The 26,882-nt window shown below is 38.2% G+C and overlaps 1 protein-coding gene across 2 annotated transcripts in view; it reads right to left on the reverse strand.

The window, feature by feature from the left end:
* Positions 1-1,120: 1,120 nt before the first annotated feature.
* The window catches only part of FASTKD1 (FAST kinase domains 1), a 45,440-nt gene continuing 19,678 nt past the window's right edge, over positions 1,121-26,882 (reverse strand). For both annotated transcript variants that reach the window (XM_030802257.1, XM_030802256.1), the window contains 8 exons: positions 19,243-19,729; positions 17,740-17,854; positions 13,070-13,198; positions 11,014-11,142; positions 10,231-10,344; positions 4,284-4,422; positions 3,527-3,641; positions 1,121-2,555 (listed from right to left, as the gene is read on the reverse strand). In XM_030802257.1, coding sequence (XP_030658117.1) covers positions 2,454-2,555; positions 3,527-3,641; positions 4,284-4,422; positions 10,231-10,344; positions 11,014-11,142; positions 13,070-13,198; positions 17,740-17,854; positions 19,243-19,729 — 1,330 coding nt within the window. In that variant the 3' untranslated portion in view covers positions 1,121-2,453. The remainder of the gene's footprint in view (positions 2,556-3,526; positions 3,642-4,283; positions 4,423-10,230; positions 10,345-11,013; positions 11,143-13,069; positions 13,199-17,739; positions 17,855-19,242; positions 19,730-26,882) is intronic.

Genomic DNA, 26,882 nt, shown 5'->3' on the forward strand with positions numbered 1-26,882 from the left:
TTAGATAGAAAAATCATCAATCAAAAATATAAGCATATCTATATAAAGAAAACCATTTGAATCAGATAGCCTAGAGCAAGGGTCCCCAACTGGGCCACATAGCAAGAGGTGAGCAGTGGGCAGGCAAGTGAGCATTACCACTTGAGCTCCACCTCCTGTCAGATCAGCAGCTACGTTAGATTCTCATAGAGGGACCAATCCTATTGTGAACTATACATGCGAGGGAACTAAGTTGCATGCTCCTTATGAGAATCTAAGTAATGCCTGATGATCTGAGGTGGAACAGTTTCATCCTGAAATCATACCATCCCCCAACTGCTGTCTGTTGAAGAACTGTCTTCCGCAAAAATGGTCCCTGATGCCAAAAAGGTTGAGGACTGCTGGCCTAGAGAGAGTAGGAGATGTGACAGGTAAAAAGTTAGATCATGTGTAACAACTAGTGAAAGTATACCAGGGTTATTCAATCAAGATTTCCATGTACCACAAGTATATAATGACTAAATTTTTAATTATTTATATCCAAAGGAAACCCTTTATAACCCTCATCAGCCTAATCATTTTATTCTAAAGTTGCATAGTAAAGTATTTTAACCTATTCAAGGGTTTAGTTTTTGTTATCACTTGCTTGAGAAACAGAACACATTTCATGGAAATTAAACACTGAATTTAGCATTTCCACTAATGTAAGTATGAGGAAATTCAGAAAGTGGAAGAGACAATGAGACATCTTTCACTTACTATTCTGATTTTGTTTTTCACAAAACGTTTTGTGAAGTTAATATTCCACAAAATCATTAAGCAATGGAGTTCAAATCATGCAAAGTCATTGGATATTTTAAACATGTATTTCAACTAAGCCTAAGCCAAATATCAGTGAAGCAAATTACATGCAAGACACATATTTTAAAGCTATGCTTATGATTGAAGGCACTCCAGCTACCAACTTATTTTGAGATAGTGTGAATTGACAGGGTCATGGAGTCAGAAGATAGCCACGTTTCAGATGGTCAATTACCTCCACCACCACCAGGTGGCCTAAGCGAGAGTAGTTAGGCTGTGGCCTGCTGAGCACAAAACCATCACTCTCAGAGGAAGGGTGGGGGATTATATCACATAGTAGGCCCTTAGTAACCATTTTATTGAATAAATGTGTTGTAAGACAGGGAAAAGCCATTATTCCCTCAACGTGTAGGATTACACCAGGTCAAGATTGGTCCACTCAGCTACTACCCCATTTCTTTGCTTCCATTTAGGAGAAAACGTATCTCCTCTCATTTTCTCTTGAACCAGTCAGGCTTTCACATGCACCACTTCAAAACGACTATTTTCAAAGTACTAATGATTTTCATGTTGCTAAATTTAATAGCCATTTCCCATTTCTCATCTTTCCTGACCTATCAGCAGCATCTGATACAACTACTCACCTCCCCCTTGAAATGCTTTATCCACTTGGCTTCTAGGAAGTATTACTACCTTTCTTCCTCCTACCTCATTGGCCATCCCTGCTCAGTATCCTTTCCTGATTCCTCCTCTTCCTCTTAATCTTTTAATGTTGGAGCACCTGAAAACTCAGTCCTCAGACCTCTCCTCCATTCACACTCGTCTCTAATCTCATTTTAAGCGATTTCATCTACTCTCATGGCATTGAATATCGCTGACATTTATACATTTATATCTGGGGCCTGGGCCTCTTCCCTGACCTCCAAGCTCATTTACTGAATGCTCTATTTGATATATCCACTTAGATGTTTAAAAGACATCACAAACTCAACATATCTAAAACAAACTTGTGATCAACCCCCACCACCTGCCCCCTCATCTTGCTCTTCCTGTAGACTATCCCCATCTTAGTTAATGCTAATGACATCCTCTTAGTTGCTTAGGACAAAAACTTAGAATTATCCTTGACTCCTATTTCTCTCATACCTTATATCCAATCAGTGAGCAAATTCGGTTGCCTTTATCTTCAAAATACATCCAAAAAATCTGACTACTTCTCATTACCTCCACTGCTACCACTCTCTCCAAGCCACCATCCATTCTTGTCTGGATTATTGCAATGACCTAATAGAGAGTTTTCTTTCTTACACATTTGCCTCATCATAGTCTTTTCTTATCTCAACAAGGTAGCCAAAGTAACGCAGTTAAAATGTGAGTTCATATCATTCCTTTCTTGAAACCCTCCAATGGCTTCTCATCTCGCTCAGAGTAGCCAAGAGGTTGTATTTGACCTCTTGGTCAAATGACAGAGCCAGAGTGTATCTTTTCTCTTATACACTCCCACCCCACTCCCCACTTGTTCTGCTCCAGCCACACTGGATCCTTTGTTATTCTCAAACATGCCAGGCATGTTCCCACCTTAGGACATTTGTACCTATTTTTTAATTGAGACAGGCCACTTTTTTTAAATAAGTCCAAATGTAACACATGATAACATTCATTTTAAATAAAAACTACAAACATGACTTGACTTCTCCAAATATACGTTCTCTCAGGTAGTCCATCCGAGCATCCTTTGTTGACAGTGCCATAGAGTTCCATTCAAACTGAGAAATCTGAAAATAAGTAATGTAGTTTGAACAAAAGTTTTAAAGCAACAACAAAAAACATTGAGGAAGACATATAAGCACTACTGATCAAAGCTGTAGGAATCCTATGAAATTAGTTTACATAAGGATAGCCTGTGAACCTTTATTGGAAGCCAAGTGGTTCCTTCTGACATTGCCTAGAATACTTTTTTCTGGCCGGGCGCGGTGGCTCACGCCTGTAATCCCAGCACTTTGGGAGGCCGAGGCGGGCAGATCACGAGGTCAGGAGATCCAGACCATCCTGGCTAGCACAGTGAAACCCCGTCTCCACTAAAAATACAAAAAATTAGCCGGGCAAGGTGGCAGGCACTTGTAATCCCAGCTACGTGGGAGGCTGAGGCAGGAGAATGGTGTGAACCCCAGGGGGCAGAGCCTGCAGTGAGCCGAGATCACACCACTGCACTCCAGCCTGGGCGACAGTGAGACTCCGTCTCAAAAAAAAAAAAAAAAAAGAATACTTTTTTCTGCTCTTTCATCCTCCTTTTCCTACAATACCAATGATGGACATTTTTTCCCCACATAGTCTTCTATATTCATACCTAGTTGTTTCCTCTGATAACTCTATCCATCTCTACAGTGCCTCTCTCCTTTGTAAGATATAGAAATCATAAGATATAGATATTCTAAAGACAATAAAATAAAGACAACTTTTATTTATTTATTTTTATGAGACAGGGTCTTGCTCTGTCACCCAGGCTGGAGTGTAGTGGGATGATCATGGCTCACTGCAGCCTCAATCTCCTAGGATAAAGCAATCCTCCCACCTCAGCCACCCAAGTAGCTACAGGCATGAGCTATTGTACCTGGCCTGTATGAGTGATACATTTTAAAAAATATATTTAAAAAGGTAATTCTGGAACTTTCACATTAAAAGGAAGCACATGTACGGCTAGTGTCTCTGGGCTTTTTAGAGGCTGAATTACATGAGTATTTCATACCTGAATTACACGATACCCCAGAATTTCCAAATGTCGTTTTTTCATAGCAGATTTTCCTTTCATGTGAGGGATATTTCTACAAAGTGCTTTTGCACCCAAAAATTCCAAAGCAATCCTACATAAGATAAAAAAATTTACTTCTAAAATCAAAATAAGAAACAATAATTACAAGCTTTTCAGAAACAAGATTGCATCTTTATAAACTAACAAAAGCCAATGAATATAAATGAGTATATCAAGTTATGTTTCTACTAAGAAATTAGTAATTGATGACAAACCTATTTACACAAAATTATTGTAAATATTTGTCTGCTTTCATCCATTTTTTTTGTCCAAAATATATTTACACATGCCTACTATATGTAAACCACTGTGAGGGGTACAAATATGAAGCAACACAGCCTACAGTCTAACAGAGAACACATGATGTATAGTAAGTTACTGTAATGCAGTATAGGAAGTGGCTAAGTGCTATGAGAAAAGTAAAGAAGTATGGGAGCGCAAAAGAAGATACTATTTTACTTCTAGTTGAGGACAATTCTTTTAGCACTTTAGTTAGGGAGATTGCTAGGCTTTGGACAGAAGAAGGGAGAACATTAAAGCAGAAGGAACAGGAAAAGGAAAGTTACAAAGGTGGAATGCATGACATATGAGGAACAGATTCCACTACCTTCAATCCTTGATCATTGACTTCAGTATAGTACACCAAATTTAACATTTAGATATTAATACAATCTAAAACTAAGAAACAAATTACCTTTCAGCTCCTGGTGGCAGCCTTGATCCAACTATTTCCATATTTGATTCCCATGGCATTTCTGGTAGTTGTCCCAATGCTATATTATGGCTTCCATATGGAAGAGGTTTTTTTCTTTTATCCAAGATACACTCAAAATCTTAAGGAAGCATAGAAACTGGTAGTATGAATTAGGTAAAGTTTTACAGATAAAAGTTTAAGATATATTTGAAACATACATGCATATATTTGTACACATACACACTCACAGAAGAATGATGAATCTGTCAAATTATCCAAGTTATTTTTCTAAGATCTGGTCCAATGGCACCTCTCTTTGGAAATCAATCAATCAAAAAATCAACCAGAAGAATTACAAAACAATATTAAGTACTGGGCTACATTTAGCACTGGGCTAGGCCAAATCACATTAAAGAGTTTCAATCTCTTTAAGGCTCTTGATTACATTTGGAGAAAGCTAAACCAACTCATCTGAAAATTAATAAAGAGAAAAGACTCAAGCATTTATCCTGTCTTTTCTACATGAATTGTACATAAGGGTAACTAAACAGTTGATATGGGAAAGTCCTTTTTAGACAAATTCCAGCTAATAAATGTAGAAGGCATGATAGATGTAGAATATCGCTACTTTACCACCCCTCTGAATGATGGATTTAGGCAATGAGTGATCATTAATAACTGCTAAAATCAGCAGGTGAAAAGCTGACAGGGGAACTTTCTGTTGAATGAATCAGCTGACAACATACAAACCCACTGATGAGTCTTAATATATAAAAGACAACCAGGCCAGGCACAGTGGCTCACACCTGTAATCCCAGCATTTTGGGAGGCCGAGGCAGGCAGATCGCTTGAGCTCAGGAGTTCCAGACCAGCCTGGGCAACATGGCAAAACCCAATCTCTACAAAAAATTTAAAAAATAAGCCAGGTGTAGTGGTAGCTACTCAGGCTGAGGAGGCTGAAGTGGGTGGATCCCTTGAACCTAGGAGGTCAAGGTTGCAGTAAGCCATGCTTGTGCCACTGAACCTCAGCCTGGGCAACAGAGCCAGACTCTGTCTAAAAAAAAAAAAAAAAAGAAAAAAAGAAAAGAAAGAAAAAGAAAAAGACAACCAGCCTTGTGTGCCTCCTGAGAGGATGCAAAAAGAAGTACAAGACACTTATGAAGTTTTTGGCCAAAAAGAAAAACCTAAAAAAAATCCTAAAATCTAATCAAGTCTCTAGATATCACTAATGGTTTACAGCAAACCCAGGTTTACAGTAAAAACATTAAAAACTATTAGATGACATATTAAATGTTATCACAGGGTTGCAATTAGAAAAGTTCGAAATGTGGAAAAAAAAACTTATTCTCAAATTTTAAGTTAAAAAAAGGAGAAGTAGGAAAGGAAAAGTTGAACCAAAAACTGCAAACCAACCAAGTGGAATGTTAAGATCCCAATTTGGACAAATAAACTATAAAATAAACATAAAAGACACTTAAAACAGGAAAAGCTAAGGTATAGGGGTGCAGTGCATGAGACGTATGAGGAATAGTTTCCACTACCTTCAATCCTTCATCATTGAGTTCATTATAGTAGGCCAAATCTAACATTTCGATAAAACGTTAAATTTTATCTAAAATTTCCCATATCTCTCTACTTATGTTAAATTTCCCATAATTCTACTACCTTCAATCCTTGATCATTGAGTTCATTATAGTATGCCAAATCTAACATTTCGATAAAATGTGAAGTTTTATCTAAAATTTCCCATATCCCCCTACTTTTGTTACATTTCTTGTAATTCCCATAAATGTTAAATTTTATCTAAAATCTCCCATATCTTTCTACTTATGTTACATTTCCCATAATTCTACTACCTTCAATCCTTGATCATTGAGTTCATTATAGTATGCCAAATCTAATATTTCGATAAAATGTTAAATTTTATCTAAAATTTCCCATCTCTCTACTTATGTTAAATTTCCTATACTGCTGAACATTTCTTAAAAGATATTAAGAAATTATTATTAATGGTTATAGGATGATAAAGATGATATTGTTGTTATGTTTTTAAAGTCATTCTTATCTTTTAAATATACTTCCTGAAATGATGTCTGTGATTTGAAAAGAATCAGATGGAACTCTGGTGAAAAACTAAGGCACTGAACCATCTTTAAGTTAATTATGAAACACGAAATATATAGAATTCATTAAGAAAATGAATTCTAGAGCCGGAATGCCAAGCTCAAATCCCGGCTCTGTCATTTGCCAGGTATAGTCTCCTCATCTGCAAATAATTTACATACTTCAGAGGGATATAAGTTTACTATACACATACACACACACAAGTACTTATGAAGTACTTAAAATGGTGTCTAACACATAATAAGCATTATATAAAGATAAATCTATTATTGTTGTTATATGAAATTGCAGCATTGTTTGACAGATGGACATACCATCAAAAAAATCTTACGGATTGATTAAATCATAGCATACTCAATGAAATATGCAGTAACTAAAAAAGATGTTCTATAAGCATATCTGTTGGCATAGAAAAATATTCACAACATATAAAGTTATAAACTGCTATGATCTGAATATGTCCCCCAAAATTCGTATGTTGAAACATAATCATCAATGTGTTAATAATAATAGTGGGACCTTAGGCCAGGCGTGGTAGCTCACACCTGTTATCCTAGCACTTTAGGAGGCAGAGGCAGGAGGATTGCTTGAGCTCAGGAGTTTAAGACCAGCCTGTGCAACATGGTGAAACCCCATCTCTACAAAAAATACAAAAATTAGCCTGATGTGGTGGTGTGTGCCTGTAGACCCAGCTACTCAGGAGGCTGAGGTGGGAGAATCACTTGAGCTCTGGAGGCAGAGGTTGCAATGAACCGCGATCATGCCACTGCACTCCTGCACTGCACTCCAACCTAGGTGACAGAACAAGACCCTTTCTCAAAAAAAAAAAAGAGGCAGAACCCTTACAAGATGATTAAGTCATGAGGGCAGAGCCCTCATTAATATGATTAGTGACCCTATAAAAGAGCATCCTCTGTTGCCTTCCTGTCCCTTCTGCCATGGGAGGACACAGCATTCAAAGTACCATCTTGGAAGCAGAGGCCAGGTCCTTACTAGATACCAAACCTGTTGGTACCTCGAGCTTGTACTTCCTAGCCTCCAGAACTGTGAAAAATAAATTTCTGCGGTTTTTTTCCTTTTTTTTTTTTTTTTTTTGGATACAGAGTCTCACTGTCGCTCAGGTTGGAGTGCAGTGGCATGATCCCGGCTCACTGCAACCTCCGTCTCCCAGGTCCAAGCGATTCTCCCGCCTCAGCCTCTGGAGTAGCTGGGATTACAGGCGTGCGCCACCACGCCCAGCTAATTTTGTATATTTAGTAGAGACGGGGTTTCACCATGTTAGCCAGGCTGATCTCGAACTCCCGACCTCAGGTAATCCGCCCGCCTCCGTCTCCCAAAGTGCTGGGATTACAGGCGTGTGCCACTGCGCCCGGCCAAATTTCTGTTGTTTATAAATTAACCAGTCTCAGGTATTTTGTTGTAGCAGCAGAAAAGGACTAAAACACAAACACTACAGAAGAAAACCATTTTTGTCTTTTTTTTTTTTTTAAGTTAGGAAAACAGACACCAAAAGCAAACAGTGGCTATATCATGGGTAATTTTTCTTTTCTGTTATCTTCCTTTTCTAGTTTTTCTATGTTAAGCATGTCTCATGTAATTTTTTTTTTAAAGATGGGGTTATATTCATATTGTTCTGAAGAAAAAAAGAAAAATATTAAAAAGAGATGGCTTCTCACTATATTGCCCAGGCTGGTATCAAACCTCTGGGCTCAAGTGATCCTCCTACCTCTGTCTCTCAGAGTAGCTAGGATTACAGGCTTGCACTACCATGCCCAGCTTCAATGTTTGTTTATTGTTTTGTTTTGTTTTTGTTTTAGAGACAGAGTCTTGCTCTGTCACTGAGGCTAGAGTGCAGTAGCGTGACTATAACTCACTGTAGACTCAACTCCTGGGTTCAAGAGATTCTCCCACCTCAGCCTCCTAATGGGACTACAGGGGCATGCCACCATGCCTGCTAATTATTTATTTATTTACAGACAGGGTCTCACTATATTGCCCAGGCTGGTCTCAAACTCCTGAGCAATGGGACTAGAGGGGCATACCACCATGCCTACTATTTATTTATTTGTTTATTTATTTATTTATTTAGAGACAGGGTCTCACTATATTGCCCAGGCTGGTCTCAAACTCTTGAGCTCAAGCCATCCTTCCACCTCAGCCTCCCAAAGTGCTGAGACTATGTGTATGAGCATGAGCCACTGTGCCCAGCCAATTTATGGATTTTTGTCACTCATACCCAACTCAATCCTGATTAATATAAAATCAAAGGAAAGTTGTGTTTTGTAGCACAAGATGAGAGCATTAATGATTATCTAGTTCACCTTTCTGCCCAGTGCAAAAATCACACACATCTATGATCTGAATATTCAGCCTCTGCCTCAACATTACTTCTTCAGAAAGCAGTCAATAATTCCCCTTACACTAAGTTAAAGTCTGCTTCCTTTCATTTTTACCATTTTGTTCATCTTTGAGATAGAGATACCTAGTTCTTCTACTTAACAATCCTTCAAACATTTTAAAACATTATGGTCCCCATAAGACTTCTATTTTTCAGGCTAAACATCCTTTTTTTTTTTTTTTTAAATAAGATTTATTGGGCTGGGCACAGTGGCTCACACCTGTAATCCCAACACTTTGGGAGGCTAAGCTGAGGCAGGAGGATCGCTTGAGCCCAGGAGTTTGAGACCAGCAACATAGTGAGACCCTGTCTCTATAAAAAAATCAAAATAAAAATAAATTTATTGAGCACTTACTATGTCCCAAGGATAGCGTTAAATGCTTTAATGCAATACCTCAGTTAATCCTATCAAGTAGGCATTATTATCCCCATTTCACTGATGAAGAAGTTAACAAGGTTCAGAAGAACTTGCTCAAGGATTGAAATCCATGCAATCCTAGTCTTCTCTAGTTCTGTCTAGGACATGATTAGACAAGATCCTTCACTATCTGTCCTCCTTTGTTTCTAGACCCTACTTGTCACTGTCTCTTAAAAAGGACAACATGAAAAAAAAAAAAAAAAAAAATTAAGGTGTCTAAAAAATAGAATACAATGGGATTACCAACTTTTTTGTTATTATTAACAATATAGTTTAAATAGTATTTGATTTTTGGCTACCATTTACACTGTTAGTTTATACCAAGTTTATAATCCTTTTAAATATCCTGTATATGCAGAGGTTTTCTAAACCTAAATTTAGAAAGTTTATGTTAATTATCTTAAAATTTTATCTTTTTCATTTAAGATCACCACTTGAATGTGGCAATATCTTTGAAAATTTTATATTGCCATCAACATAAGCTAGTCCACTAGCTTTATGTGATCCACAATTCAATCAGAATGCATTCTACAACTAGACCAGTTGAGAAACAAGATTAATCAGATTAGCATCAAGCACAGTGTCTTTGGAAATCTCCATCCAGGCTGATAAACCAACTTAGTTTTTCAGATGAACTTAAAACAATGAAATAGAAATTAAAGAGTCATTACCCTTATTTTCACACACTGAATGGAGAGGACAGAATCTTTTGAAGATCCAGAAATGTTCAGTGAATCTGAATCTGGGTTTTACTTAGAATTGGTGGAGGACTGACCTTAATTTTTGTTTTTTTTCTAAAGAATAGAAAATGCTCCTGGCTATCAACACTGGGCCACGGGAACTTGAGGATTTATTCTATTGCTCTTTCTACCTCCGTTTGAAAATTTTAATAATAATAACAACTTGAAAAAAATTCAAAAAATTTTTAAAAATTCCAACTGATAAGATGACTCTATTCAAATTAGTTTGATTTTCTGAAAGTAACTAATAACCTACCAATAACTTACCTACTGTGTGGTAATAAGGCGTCAGAACCGAGGCTTTTACACAATTGATTCCTCCTAGTACCTCTGCTAACATTTTATAAATCTGCTGTTGTGCTCCATCCATGCCACCAATACCTTTATAAAAAAATAAATAGTCTACTTAATCTTTTTTTTCTTTTTTTTTCCTTTGAGACGGAGTTTTTGCTCTTGTTGCCCAGGCTGGAATGCAATGGCACAATCTTGGCTCACTGCAACCTCCACCTCCCCAGTTCAAGTGATTCTCCTGCCTCAGCCTCCCAAGTAGCTGGGATTACAGGCATGCGCCACCACGCCCAGCTAATTTTGTATTTTTAGTAGAGATGGGGTTTCTCCATGTTGGTCAGGCTGGTCTCGAACTCCTGACCTCAGGTGATCTGCCCCCCCTTTCAGCCTCCCAAAGTGCTGGGATTACAGGTGTGAGCCACCACGCCCGGCCTTAATCAGTTTTTTAATGAAAATCATCCCAATTCTACAAACTGAAAAATAAAGATTAATATTTTCAACAAGAGCTTCACAATGTAGTATCTTATATAATGACACTAAATTCAATACAAGTTCTTTGCTCTCAACTAAGAGGGTTATGTCCCAAATATGAAGAAATTCTTATAATGTTTCACCTACAATATCTCATATAAAATATTAAACAGGTCATGGCACTCTTGGGAAGGCTCGTGTCGTATTTAAGTATAACAAGATTAACAATGTACTACCTAATAATTTACTTTAGAATTAAACTTTGCTATCTGACTAAAAGAAAACTCAAACCTTTATTATATTGTTGACAGAAGCGGTCATGAAACCACGGAATCTGAAACTCAGGGCATTCCAAGCAGACTGATCTATTTAACTCCATAAGATGAAACTGGACTCTTGCACTTTGAGATGAAGATAAAACTGAAATTAATAAAATACCAATGAATTTTGATAGCTGAGACCTAGGAAAGACAACCCATTTTTTTCACATTTGTTTATCCCCACTATTAATAGATGCTTTTATTCTAACAGTATTTAGAACTGTTTACATTTCTAATTTACAAACGTATGCTTTATATTTTTAAATTATTACATTCAGTGACATGATTAGGACCAACTCCTGCACTGTTCTCATTAATCATGAATGTTAAAAGTACATTTAAAAAATACTCCCAGCAGGGCACAGTGGCTCACGCCTGTAATCCCAACACTTTGGGAGGCTGAGGTGGGCGGATCACCTGAGGTCAGGAGTTCAAGACCAGCCTGACCAACATGGAGAAACCCCGTCTATGCTAAAAGTACAAACTTAGCCGGGCATGGTGGCGCATGCCTGTAATCCCAGCTACTCAGGAGGCCAAGGCAGGAGAATTGCTTGAATCCGGAAGGTGAGGTTTTGGGTAACCAAGATCATGCCATTGCACTCCAGCCTGGGCAACAAGAGCAAAACTCCGTCTCAAAAAAAAAAAAAAAAAAAAAAAAAAAAAAAACTCCTAAGAATTTTCATTCACCTAATATTCCACGCTTAGGATTTTATCCTAAGGAAACAATGATTCATGTATAACAAATCATTACTTACAATGATGAGGAATTGGAAACAATCTGTGACAAATTTTATTATATCCATGTAATAGGATATTATGCAGCCAATAAAAAAAGACATCAAAAAATATTTAATAACATGGAAAATTGCTCAAAATATAGTTAGATGGAAAAAGGCAGCATACAAAAGTGAATATGTAAATAATCCAAATTTTGTTTTAAAATTCATATAGGGGCCAGGCATGGGGGCTCATGCCTGTAATCCTACCACTTTGTGAGGTTGAGGTGGGCAGATCACTTGAGGTCAGGAGTTCAACACCAACCTGGCCAACATGGTGAAACCTCGTCTCTACTGAAAATAGAAAAATTAGCTGGGCATGGTGGCACATACTTAGAATCCCCACTACTCGAGAGACTGAAGCAGGAGAATCAATCACTTGAAATGGGAAGGCGGAGGTTGCAGTGAGCTAAGATTGAGCCACTGCACTCCAGCCTGGGAAACAGAGCAAGACTCCATCTCAAAAAAAAAAAAAAAGAAAAAGAAAAAGAAAAAGAAAGAAATGTAAAATAAAATAAAATTCATATAGGGACTGGGTACAGTGGCTCATGCCTGTAATCCCAACACTTTGGGAGGCCGAGGCAAGAGGATCGCTTGAGGCCAGGAGTTAGAGACCAGCCTGGGCAACATAGCAAAACTCTGTCTCAAAATATAAAAATAAAAAATTTAACAAATTAAAATTAAATACAGGCTGGGTGTGGGGGCTCACACCTATAATATCAGCATCTGGGAGGCCAAGGAGGGAGAATCACTTGAGCTCAAGAGTTTGAGACCAGCCTGGGCAATACAGTGAGATCCCAGCTCTTAAAAAAAAAAAAAATTAGCTGGGCATGGTGACACACGCCTGTGGTCCCAGCTACTTGGAAGGCTGAGGTGGGAGGATCACTTGATCCTGGAGTCCAAGGCTTCAGTGAGCTATGACTGCACCACTGCACTCCAGCCTGGGCAACAGAGTGACACCCTGTCTCAAAACAAAACAAAAAAACACGGATATATAAACATTCACACAGGAGAAGGAGAAAGACAGAAAAGAAATACTCCAAAACATTAAAAGTGGTAGTTTTACTTGTTAGTAAGATGGGTAATTTTTTATTTTCTATTTTATTCCTGTGTTTTCCAAATTTCTACAATAAGCATGAATACTATTAGAAACAGAAAAAAGTTATTAACATTAAAATTCTTCAGTATAGGTAGACCTGAGACTTGGATATAAAGTACAACAGATAAATAAATTAAAGGATAGATACATACTTTCAAGTTGAGAATCCAATCTAGCTAAGAATTTGATGTTAAAAATTGCCTTTAGCAGATCTTCTGGAAAATATTCAAGTGTGGCCAAAGAGAAACCAAGAAACACTAATATAAAAGGATCCAATATACCTAAAAGAAAATTAAGATTTTTTTTAAGGGTATAGCTGCCTCACTTATATATACACTTATAACTTATTCAGGCAAAGCCAGGTTTTAGAAAAAAAAAGATATACAGCCTTTACAAAACTAATCTATACTGTTACAAGACAGGATAATGGTTAAGTGGTTACCTTGGGTCAGGGCCAAGTAGGAAAAGGGTACAAGAGGAGAAGGGTACTGTGATAATACTCTGTGTCTTGATCTCAGTACTGATTCCCTAGGTGATTCAATTTGAATAAATTCACAGTATTATACTAAAGTTATACAAACATTTGTTATTACACTTTAGTAAGAAGTTTTAAAAATAGCCTCGGAAAAAGAATCCAAAACAAAAGGACAGTGGTGCATGTAAAAAGAAGTGATCCCAGCGTTGATGATAATAATACAATAGTGTTCAGAATATGTTACATACCATTCTAAACACTTTATATATATTAACTCACTTATATCTTATATCAGTAGAAACAATTATCTCCACTTTATAAATAAGCATTAGGAAGCAGAGAGGTTAAATGACTTGCCCAAAATCACAGAGTTGGCAGCGGAGAGTATGTCCAGAATGTCCAGCTCTGGAGCCTGGATTATTATACTATGCTGCTCTCTGGGAATCTCAGATCTCCAAGCAGAGTGTACACATGTTTGAAGCTGAGGTCTTGCCTAGCACCTCCTCCTTTACTTGTCACCCAGCAGCATGGCAGATGTCCCACAGTATAAGGCTTCAGCTATTTACCTGATTTGCCTCATCCAAGAGACATTTCTAATGTGGGGGAAAGGGTCACCTAAAATGCCTGATTGGCATCAATATTCTTACTAAGGACAGAAGAGACAACATTAAATCTTTCCTTTTCAATTTTTTCTGAGTTTATTTAATAAAGCAAGACCAGGTCATAAATGAAGTTAATAGTGATGATTTCCACCAGCAAAACTAATCTGTCGAAATTCATCTTTACTCAAAACAATGAAAATTATTACTCCATTAGTTATTTAAAATTTTACTGATAAAGTTCCCTAGGAATTTTTAAAACTTTCTCTGATTAAGTTTTAAAAACTCAAAGCTGTACTTTTCAATCTTTCTTTCCTTATACTCTTTGGCAACAAAATTTTCTAATTTCTAAGACTCTATTTGGAGAACCTGGGAAGAGATGTACTTTCATTTCCTTCTGGTTGTCAACACATGACTGAACAACCAGGAGAACACGCTCTAAGTCTCAATTTAAAGTCTCATCTTTCTACATATAGTTGTGTTACTAAAAAGGGGTATAGATGTATGCCACACATGCAACACATTCATATACACATATACATATACATATCCCAGCCTCATGTTGTAGGCTGTGACACAGTAGTATCAGACATGGTTAGATGCTATCTGGCCCATAGATCCCACAAAAATGTAGCAAAGTCCATTAGCATGATGCAGACACAATTAATACATTTATACTTTTTTCACACCAGCTTCACCAGAGGTCTAAAGATCTATATAAATCACTAATGTAGAGCCTAACATGTTATGCTGGATATGGAAGCTCTCAGTCTCTGTTGCTTGGTAGATAACTGGGTAATTCCTACTCTCCAGGCAGAGCAAAAAGATCTGAGGAAACCAGTCTCTGGCTGTCTCTCCAACCTTATCTCCTACCAACTCGGTCTCCCTCATCCACTCCTGCCACACTGAATCCACTGTTTCTGGAAAAAACCAAACATGCTCTCACCTGAGGGCCCTTTCTGATTCCCTTTCTTTCATCCTGGGACTCTCTTCCCTATCTATTGACATGCATCACTCTCTCAATTCATTTAATCCATGGTTAAATGACATCTGCTCAGAGAGGCAGTCCCTGAATCCCTTATCCAAAATAGCACTCCATCTCACACTTACCGTGATGCTCTCACACTTACCGTGATGCTCCAGCCTACACACTTACCCTGCTCTAATGTTCTTGAAGGTACTTATCACCATCTGACCTTAGAGCCTTGTTTATTGTTTATGTCAATCTCCCCCTAACAGAAAGTAAACTCGATGATGGTAGTTTATCTGTTTTTACTCTCTCCTGTATCTCCAGTGCCTAGAAGAATACCTGACAGTAAGCACATGGAAAGTTTTGACTGAAAAGGAACAGTTACTGAGCATTTCTCCTCTAAAGCTTCTATATCATACTGACAAGTACATAGTGTGAGTCTGAGAAGAAAAGTCTCATAAAGCTCTAATCCTTCAAGGTCAAACTGTTCCAAACACAACTCAGGACCCAAAATAAAAAGGAAAAGGAAAAGGAAAAAGTAATTTCCTGTCTCTGCTCTCCTCACACATTGCTTCTGCTAAGGCTAACAGCAGGAAGGACTATTTCTTTTCTACTTTTTTCTAGTACTGAAATATTACCAAAAGACTTTTCTGGCCAGGTGTGGTGGCACATGCCTGTAATTCCAGCACTTGGGAGGCCAAGGTGGGAGGACTGCTTGAGCCCAGGAGTTTGTTATCAGCCTCGGCAACGTAGCAAGACCCCATCTCTAAATTTAAAAGATAATTTTTTTGAAGACCTTTTTAAGAGATGCAAAATAATCAGCATAAGAGCAGCAACCCTTCGAACAATTCACAAACATCTATTAAGGTTCTTAAGAAACATTTTTTTACTTTTAAAAAACAATCTGGCAAGACTCTGTCTCAAAAAAAAAACACCAAAATCTAAATAGACAGAAACAATCAGACATTATGTGCCTCCAGATGTGATCTAAATATAAGGTACACAGCACTACAAACAAGTTATTTTTGCTGCAAATGTTTAATCCGAACCTAACCAAGCATCTATACCTAATTTCTAGTTTACTACAAATGCAGGAGATGGAGAAGCAAGTTAAAGGAAAACAATCAGACAAATCCAGAATGTGGCTCAATTTATAATAAATGGCCAATCATTTTATAAAAATAAATATCAAGCAAAAAAGATGGAGGAAAAGACATAACTACTCAATGTTGGTTGTTTTAAAAAAAAAAGTTATAGCCAGGCACGGTGGCTCACGTCTGTAATCCCAGCACTTTGGGAGGCTGAGGTGGGTGGATCACCTAAAGTCAGGAGTTTGAGACCAGCCTGATCAACATGGAGAAACCCCATCTCTACTAAAAATACAAAATTAGCCGGGCGTGGTGGTGCATGCCTGTAATCCCAGCTACCTGGGAGACTGAGGCCGGAGAATTGATTGAACCTGGGAGGCGGAGGTTGCAGTGAGCTGAGATTGCGCCATTATACTCCAGCCTGGGCAACAAGAGCAAAACTCTGTCTCAAAAAAAAAAAAGTTATAAAAGATAATTTGGTGACTCTTGGGAAAATTTGATTACGGACTAGGTAGTAGATGGTACTTGTTCATTTTCTTTGGTAATGGTAATGATGCCAGTATTGTAGTTACATAGGAGAATGTCCTTATAACCTGAAGTACACAGAGCTGACAACTGGAAGGTGCATCATACGCACACGCACTGTGCACATACACAGAGCAAATGTGGCAAATGTTAATCAATGCTCAATCACGACTGTGGGTCTACAGTTCATTATACAGATGTTTGTTATATTGTTCAATTTTTCTGTATATTTGAAAACCTGGATAACAAAAAGTTAAGAAAAAAAAAAAAACCAAGTCAATGCCAAGAAAAGAAAAAAAGGAAACAAAATTCTAGACTATAAGAGACTGAAGAGATAACAACCAAACACAATGAGTGAATACTGGGTCCAAAACAACTACTCTAAAATGTATTTTGGTAACACTTAGGGAGACTGAAACATCAACTGTGTATTAGATATTAGGGGATTATGATTAAGTTTCTTAGGTGTGGCAACAGTATTGTGGTGGTATAGAAGAATGTCATTATTCTTAGGAGATGTATGCTAAAGTAATTAGGGATGGAGGGTCACAATGCCTACAACTTTGAAATGGCTCAGAAAAAAATAAGAGAGTCAGAGAAACAAACGGATAAGGCAAATACTGTAAAATGTTAACATTATTGAATCTACACAGTGAGTATATATGTGATCTTTGTTTAATTCTTTATACAAGTTTGACATTTTTCATAATTAAAATGGATACAAAGTTTTTTTAGGGCCGGGCACAGTGGCTCACACCTGTAATCCCAACACTTTGGGAGGCCTTGGTGGATCACCTGAGGTCAGAAGTTCCAGACCACCCTGGCCAACATGGTGAAACCCTGTTCTGTACTAAAAATGCAAAAAATTAGCCAGGTGTGGTGGCACATGCTTATAGTCCAAGCTACTGGGGTGACTGAGACAGGAGAATCACTTGAACCCAGGAGACAGAGGTTGCAATGAGCCAAGATCGTACCACTACACTCCAGCCTGGGCGACAAAGCAAGACTCTGTCTCAAAAACAAACAAACAAACAAAAAACCTTTTTTTAGGTAGATAATTCATGGCTATTATGGTTACCCTTTAAATGAGGGACATCTCCTAGCTCAGCAGCAACAAGTATCCTCTGACTTATTCACTCAATGTATTACCAAACAATATACCTACCTAAGTAAGAATTAAGATGTTGCACGCAAGTTCCCAAAAATTCATCCCTTTGAGGTGGATCATAGTTCAACATGCTGAATGGACGAATAATAGCAGGGATTGTAAAAGGATGGATCTGTATAAAAAGAACAAAAAATTTATAGTTTAAACTTTAGGAAAATAAGACAAAATTTTAACCTTATTATTTTTTAGGAGCAATATTTTCCTATCATCACTACAGTTAATAAATGTATCACTCTGCTTATTAATATTTCCATCCTCCTATAATTTATTTAACCCCACCAATAATTATTAATAACCCCAAAAGTGTTAATGTAACAAAAAAGAAGTAAATCAGACAATCTACAAATTTATTTTGTTAGGTGTAAAATTCTGTTCTGGCTGGGAGTGGTGGCTCATGCCTGTCATCCCAATGCTTTGGATGGCTGAGGTGGGAGGATTGCTTGAGGCCAGGAGTTCGAGATTAGTCAGGGCAACATAGTGAGACCCTGTGTTTATTTAAATTTAAAATAAGTAAATAAATTCTGTTTCAGAATTCATTAGTCACTAAATTGAATAGGAAACAGTATCAGCAATTTCCATGATAATCAGTACATTTTATAGAATAATCATAATATAATTAAAGAAGTTTCTTAAATTATAATCACTAGCATTTATTTTTCTTTCATTTGCTTTTTTATTTCATTTTTCACTCATTCATTCAATACTTAATGACTTCCAGGCACTATACTAAGCAAGTTAAGACAAACTTTTTATTTTCATTTGTGAGAAACACTGTCTTTTAAATAAAGGCCTTGCCTTGATACATTAATGATAGCGATTTTGTAAGTGACCTGCTTCTCACATAATCCATAAAGCGGCATTTTACAAGTAAGTCCCAGAAATAAATCTGCAAGAAGATGCAATGACAATTTAAGAACACTGTTGCCAATGGATACCTTATAATTTTCTCAGTTTTCAAGCTTATCTCACACTTTTGAATATAATTGCTTTTAAATGGTAAAATTAATGCCACACGATTATAGAAAGAAGAAAAAGTAAAACCAAAAATCCTTCATACTCCACTGTCCTAATAAGAGTATCCTCAAAGAATTGATTACTAATCTTAATACTGTAATGAACCAAAGAATGATTGCTGATCTTTCCAAATCTACAATGCTGGAATAAGAAAGTGACTTTAAGGAGAGGAACAACAAATCGCTGAAACAGAAACCAGAGTTTTCTTTGTTTTTCTTAAGAGACAGGGTCTCACTCTGTCACCCAGGCTGGAGTGCAGTGGTGCGATCATAGCTCACTGAGCCTTAATTCCTGGGCTCAACCGATCCTCCCACCTCAGCCTCCCAACCGCTGGAATTACAGGCTTGAGCTACCACAACTGACCCAGAATTTATTTAATTTTTAAATCTCAAATTCCAATCCAAGTTCTCAAAGTGCCTATGATAAAAATTATGCTTGTAGAAGTTGACAACTCTATAAAATTAATGTCTAACATTTAAATTTCACCTTTTCAATCTGCTGAACAGCCACTGAGGCTATCCTATCAAGTAGCAAAGTACTGAGGTAATCAGTACTAGAAATAAAAGATGCAATCTCCACAACATTCATGTAATTAATATCATCCATGAAATGCTGTAAAGTAGCCATCATTTCTTCAAGAAGTGACTCAGGAAACGTGTTTCCTTTGAGAGATTTAAGTTCCTTCCATAACAGATCCAAACCGTTGCTGTGTTGTAGTCTCTGACGACCATAGTGATCTAATTTTTGAAGTAGTTTCAGTTGTTTTGCAGTAATATTATCCAAATACATGTGATCATGCCGAATCCATCTTAAAACAGATGTGGCAAAACTACTCAGGTTATTTAGGTCACACTGTGGTAGAACGGCTTCAATTCGGGATATCCCCACTTCGTCCAAGTGAGGAGAAGGGAGCAGGGAAATAGCACGGACCAGAACAGACACCTCGGTTGGTATGAAACTATTTTTCAAATAACTGCAAAATGAAAAATGAAAAGAATACATCAGCAACAAAACCAAAATATATGTATTAAAATATGAATATATATAATGAGTACTACAATTAATAGTAAGATGATGATTCAAAAAAACCTCTTTCAAACTGTTTCTCCTCTAATCTCAAACCATAACAATCATCAACCACAGAAGACTTCTGTGACCAAATGTGTGGGAGTTCTTCCAAGCAGCGGACACCAGCTGGGTGTCCAATTCAGTTCTGACGCTATCTACCTGGAGACAGTGTCAGATCCCACAGGTTGGGAACTTGGTCTCTAAGACTAACCTCTCCCACAAAAACCCCAGACTCCAGTTGCAAAAGTAGGCCTCCAGAACTTCTGAGCAACTGGCTTCAAGTTGGGGTTCCCACAACCTCCTCTTTGGGTTTGATTAATTTGCTGGAGTGGTTCACAGAACTCAGGGAAACAGTTGTTTATGTTTACAGGTTTATTATAAATGATATTATAAAGAATGCAGATGAAGGGTCAGTAGGGTGAGGTATGTGGGAAGGGGTGCAGAGCTTCCATGCCCTCCCTGACCATGCCACCCTCCAGGAACCTCCACGTGTTCAGCTATCCGGAAGCAGTCCGAACCCAGTCTTCTTGGGTTTTTATGAGCTTCGTGACATCAGCATTTCTTCACACAGGGTGTAGGGTAGGATCTCTCAGGGGAGAGTCTTAACGCCCACAATCAGAAAGGTGGAGGGAGATTAGCGTCCTGCTTTGGGGCAGGAGAGAGATTCTATTTCCAGAGGCCTAACATACCCAACCTTGTAACAAAAGGCTACAGCAAGAGCTATAGAAGTTATGAACTAGTAACTAGGACAAAAGCCAATATATGTAACATCACAGGTGGGCATAATACAAGTTAATTTAAGAAGAGTTAGATAGGCTAGGCACGATGGCTCACGTCTGTAATCCCAGCACTTTGGGAGGCCGAGGACAGGGGTTCGAGACCAGTCTGGCCAATATGGGGAAGTGCTGTCGCTACTAAAAGCACAAAAAACTTAGCTTAGCCAGGCATGGTGATGTGCGCCTGTAATCCCAGCTACTCAGGAGGTTGAGGCAGGGGAATCTCTTGAACCAGGGAGGTGGAGGTTGCAGTGAGCCGAGATCGTGCCACTACACTCCAGCCTGGGCGACAGAGGAAGACTCCATCTCAAAAAAAAAAAAAAAAAAAAGAGTTAGATAAATTTAAAGATGACAGGTCCATAAAGGATTATTCAGGAAAGCCTAAGACTTCCTGATGCCCTCCATCTCAAAAAAAAAAAAAGAAAAAAAAATCTTTAAGTATAGAAATAGTGGAAGGAATAAAGGAATAAAACAGGAAGACCTGTTCTGAAGCACAGGCCAAAATTTTTTATTCAAAAATAAAACCACAGTCCCAGGGAAACAAAAGGTCCATGTCAGAACAATGTTTCCAGTGCTGTCGCTGAAGAAAGAACTTGGGTTCAATTTCTGATATGACCTGTCAGGCCCCGGCATACAGTGATCACGTAATAAAATTGGTTCCTTTTTTGTTTCCGATACACAGTCCAACATTTAAAACAAACGAATAAACAAACAACAACAAAAGAAACAGGACATAGTTGACCCCATTCTCTACTTTGTTCCCAAATCCCCATGGCAAGAGTCCCACCACCAGGACAATAATTGTTAAAAAAAATAAAACATTAAAAATTAAAAAACTGGGGGCCGGGCATGGTGGCTCACAACTTTAATTCCAGCATTTTGGGAGGCCAAGGTGGGGGATAGCTTGAGCTCAGAAGTTCAAGACCGCCTGGCCAACATAATTAAACCCCATCTCTACTGAAAATACAAAAAATTAGCCAGGCGTGGTGGCACATGCCTGTAATCCTAGCTACCGGGGAGGCTAAGGCATGAGAATCGCTTGAACCCGGGAGGCGGAGGTTGCAGTGAGCCGAGATCACGCCACTGCACTCCAGCCTGGGTGACAGAGCAAGACTCCGCCTCAAAAAAAAAAAAAAAAAAAAAAAAAAAAAAAAAAACTTTAGGTATAGAAGTAGTGGAAGGAATAATACAATCTAAATTAAAACAAAATTGAGGCCGGGCACGGTAGCTCACGCCTGTAATCCCAGCACTTTGGGAGGCCAAGGCGGGTGGATCATGAGGTCAGGAGATCGAGACCATACTGGCTAATATGGTGAAACACTGTCTCTACTAAAAATACAAAAAAAAATTAGCCAGGCGTGGTGGTGGGCGCCTGTAGTCCCAGCTACTCAGGAGGCTGAGACAGGAGAATGGCATGAACCTGGGAGGCGGAGCTTGCAGTGAGCCGAGATCGCGCCACTGCACTCCAGCCTGGCCGACAGAGCGAGAGTCCGTCTCAAAAAATTAAATAAATAGCCGGGCGTGGTGGCTCACGCCTGTAATCCCAGCCCTTTGGGAGGCCGAGGTGGGCAGATTACCTGAGGTCGGGAGTTCGAGACCAGCCTAACCAACATGGAGAAACCCTGTCTCTACTAAAAATACAAAAAAGTTAGCCACGTGGGGCGGCGCATGTAACGCGCTGTAATCCCCAGGCAGCTGAGGCAGGAGAATTGCTTGAACCTGGGAGGCGGAGGTTGCGGTGAGCTGAGATTGCGCCACTGCACTCCAGCCTGGGCAACAAGAGCGAAACTCCATCTCAAAAAAAAATAAAAAATAAAAATAAATAAATAAATACATTGAGTTACTTTTAAAATATTTTTTAAATTATTTTTTTTCTGGAGACAGGGTCTCACTCTGTTGCCCAGGCTAGAGGGCAGTGGCGCAATATAGCTCATTGCAGCCTTGACCTCCTGGGCTCAAGTACTCCTCCTGCCTCAGCCTCCATACACACTGGGAATATAGGTACATGCCACCACGCCCAGCTAATTTTTTGTTTTTTGTTGTTGAGACAGGGTCTTGCTTTATTGCCCAGGCTGGTCTTGAACTCCTGGGCTCAAACAATCCTCCCAGCTTAGTCTCCCAAAGTCCTGGGATTACAAGCATAAGCCACTATGCCTGGCCATTTAAAATATTTAAATTAGCATACTAAAATAATCGTAATATTAATACTCAGTGTTAGCAAGGGTGTACTGATACAGGCATTCTCATTCACTATTAGTAAACTTAAAAAGTCGGTGTAACTTCCTGGAAAGTAATTTAGCAGTATTTTAATTTTATCATTTGACATGGTCAATCCCTGTCTGGGAAACTAACCTAATAAATTAATATAAAATCCAGGTAAAAGATGTGTGTTGTTATTCATCTTTTTTTTTCTTTTAAGAGGGAGTCTTACAATGTTTCCCAGGCTGATCTCCAACTCCTGGGCTCAAGTGATCCTCCTGCCTCAGCTTCCCAAACATAGCTGGGTGTAGCTGGGATACAGGTGCACACCACCATGCCTTATCATATTTTTAACATGGCTAAAATGTGAAAACAATCTAAATAATGAGGGGGAATAGTAATAAGTGAATTATGGTACAGTCATATGATGGGTATTAACCAGCCATTATAAAAGATTTACCAAAAGTTCTTAATGATGTAGATGCTTACAAGGTAAAATGGCCTAAAACAAACAAAATTGTATGGTCAACTAGGAAAAAAAATACATATATGTAGTATACAACAAGGAAATAAACTATATTGTTGACAGTGGATGAATGAGTTTATGAATAATTTTTATTTTCTTCTTTACATTTCTTTCTTTTCTTTTCTTTTTTAGAGATAGGGTCTCACTCTATAGCCCAGGCTGGAGTGCTGTGGCATGATCATAGTTCACTGTAAGCTTGAGGTCCTGGGCTCAAGTGATTCTCCCGCCTCAGCCTCCTGAGTAGCTAGGACTACAGGCATGAACTACTACACCCTGCTAATTCTTTAGTTTTTTGTAGAGACGGGGGCTTGCTCTGTTGAACACACTGGTCTTGAATTCCTGGCTTCAAATGATCCTCCTGCCTCAGCCTCTCAAATATACTTTTTTCTGTTTTCCAAAATTTTCAAAATGATTTTTATATATTTGGCCCAGTGCCTGACACAAGCAGGCACTTAGTTAGTACTGCATATTTTATTCTTATAACCACAAAAAATTAATACACTATTTTATATTAAGAAATGAAAGCCTTCAAAAAGCAGCATCATTGTGGAGCTACCAATCTTGAGATACTTTTCTACAAATGAACCCCCAACAGATACAATTTCTCCAACCTCCACTTGGTGTTTTTCCTTGTGATACCTCCTCAATTGTCAAAGCTTAGATATTTGCGTATATTTATTTATAATACCACAACATACCCACCAGAATAGCTCAAATTAAAAAGCATGAGCACTGTCCTGGGTTATAGGGGAAAAAAAGTAAAAAAATATCAAGTGTTGGCAAGGATATGGAGCAATAGGAATGTGTACATTCTGCTAGTGGGAGTAGGGACTGGTATAACCACTTTAGAAAATGTTCAGCAGCATCTACTGAAGATGAGGACATGCATACCCTATGAACCAATGATTACACTCACTGGCACACAGAAATGAATAGGTATGCTCACTAAAAAACATACATGAATTTGTTCATAAACAGTACTGTTGATAATAACCAAAAACTGGAAATAAATCAAATATCCATCAACAATAGAATAAATAAATTTTGTTATATTCTTACAAGAGAATACTATACGACAAAAGCATAAACAAATCTCATAAACTTAATATCGAGCAAAAGAAGCCTGACACAAAAGAAATCACACTGACCAGGCGCAGTGGCTCATGCCTGTAACCCCAGCACTTCGGGAGGCCAAGGCAGGCAGATTACTTGAGCGCAGGAGTTTGGGACCAGCCTGGGCAACATGGCAAAACCCCATCTCTACTAAAAATACAAAAAGTAGCTGGGTGTGGTAGCACGTGCCTGTAGTCCCAGCTACTCAGGAGGCTGAGGCAGGAGGGTCACTTGAGGTCACTTGAGGTTGCAGTGAGCCGAGATCACGCCACTGTACTCCAGCCTGGGAAAACGAATGACACCCTGTCTCAAAAAATAAAGGAAATCATACTAATGATTCCATTTATATAAAGTATAAAGGCAAAACCAATCCATGCAGTTATAAATAGAGATAGTTAATCTGGGAGGTGAGGACAGGGTAATGAGGAAGGCATAGATATATTTTATGTAGATTATATTTCAATAAGTTAAAAAACAACAACAGACATTATTCCAGTACATGAAAACTCTGGGTTCTTTGAGCTGTTTCAGGACCTATTTACATAAGAATTTATGTAAATTATTAGTTCAAATAGACTACATTCCTTCTAATATCTACTTGAGATTATCTGCACTGAAGTGGAAGAAGGTAATTCTGAAACATGAAGTACCTATGATTTTTATATAACAACACCAAATTTTCAAATGTTAGTAACTCAAACACTTTTGATATAATTTTAAACTACAGAGATACATAAAGGCTCTCCTTACTCAGAATTTAATGAGCTTTAACATTATCATATGTGCTTCAAGTCTTTTCATAAAAGCAACAAAACATTACAGGAAAATGAAATCTTCTTTGATGCTCCCACTCCTGCTCTTATTTTTCTGTTAACATACCTAGAAGTATTCATCAGTACTGAATAATTTAATTTTTTTAAAAAACACTGTGCAATGTATGTTTACAGCAGCACAATTGACAATTGCAAAGATGTTAACCAACCTAAATGCCCATTGACTAGTAAGTGCATAAAGAAAATGTGGTAAATATACACCATGGATATCATGGTATATATTTAATACACCTTTAATCAGCCATTAAAAGGAACAAAATAATGTCTTTTCAGCAACTTGGGCGGAGCTGAAGGCCATTATTCTAAATGAAGTAACACCGGAGGGGAAAATAAAAAATTGTATACTTTCACTTACAAGTGGGAGCTAAGTTATGAGTACGCAGAGGCATACAGAGTGATATAATGGACGTTAGAGACTCAGAAAAGAGAGGTTGGTAGGCGAGCTAGGGACAAAAAAACAACACATTATGTACTAAGTACGTTACTCAGGTGATGGGTGCACTTAAAATCTCAGAATTCACCACTATACAATTAATCCATGTAACAAAAAACTACTTGTACCCCAAAAGCTACTGAAATATTTCTTAAAAAAATAAAACACAGGCCAGGTGCAGTGGCTCATGCTTGTAATCCCAGCACTTTGGGAGGCTGAGGCCCGTGGATCACTTGAGGTCAGGAGTTCAAGATAAGCCTGGCCAACATGGTGAAACCTAGTCTCTACTAAAAATACAAAAATTAGCCAGGCATGGTGCCTCATGCCTGTAATCTCAGCTACTTGGGAGGCTGACAGGAAAATCGCTTGAACCTGGGAAGCAGAGGTTGCAGTGAGCCGAGATCATGCCACTGTACTGCAGCCTGGGTGACAGGGCAAGACTGCATCTCAAAAAACAACAAATACAAAAATAAAAATAAATAAAAACATAAAAATAAAATATAGAAAATTTTTTAAAAGCATGCAAAAAAAAAAAAACCCACTGTGCAGACATAAATCATGCCTGGGCTAGTGTATAATTTCTAATTTAGAACATAAAATTCATAATTGAGAGGCAGTCTATGTGAAATTCTAGACTAAATGTGGAAAGGGTGAAGAAACAATAAGCATCTTATCATCTTACCATCTTAAGAAGAAAGTTATTTTTCAAGAAAAAGATAAACTTTCTTATAACATCCTAATACGCTAAATTGTTATCTGATAACATGTTATTTCATATTACTCAGTTCAAAACCTTTTTAACCATAATGGCATATCACTTTATTATAATAAAAATCATTTTCAACTATATGCTTGGTCTTTCAGAAATCACAGTAAGAAATCAGGCCGGGCGCAGTGGCTCACGCCTGTAATCCCAGCATTTTGGGAGGCCGAGGCAGGTGGACCACCAGGTCAGAAGATCAAGACCATCCTGGCTAACACAGTGAAACCCCATCTCTATTAAAAAAAATACAAAAAATTACCCAGGCGTGGCGGCGGGCGCCTGTAGTCCCAGCTGCTCAGGAGGCTGAGGCAGGAGAATGGTGTGAACCCGGAGGGCAGAGCTTGCAGTAAGCCGAGATCGCACCACTGCACTCCAGCCTGGGCGACAGAGCGAGACTCCATCTCAAAAAAAAATA

Source organism: Nomascus leucogenys, chromosome 22a (assembly GCF_006542625.1).
Source record: "Nomascus leucogenys isolate Asia chromosome 22a, Asia_NLE_v1, whole genome shotgun sequence".
In the NCBI taxonomy this organism is placed as follows: Eukaryota; Metazoa; Chordata; class Mammalia; order Primates; family Hylobatidae; genus Nomascus; species Nomascus leucogenys.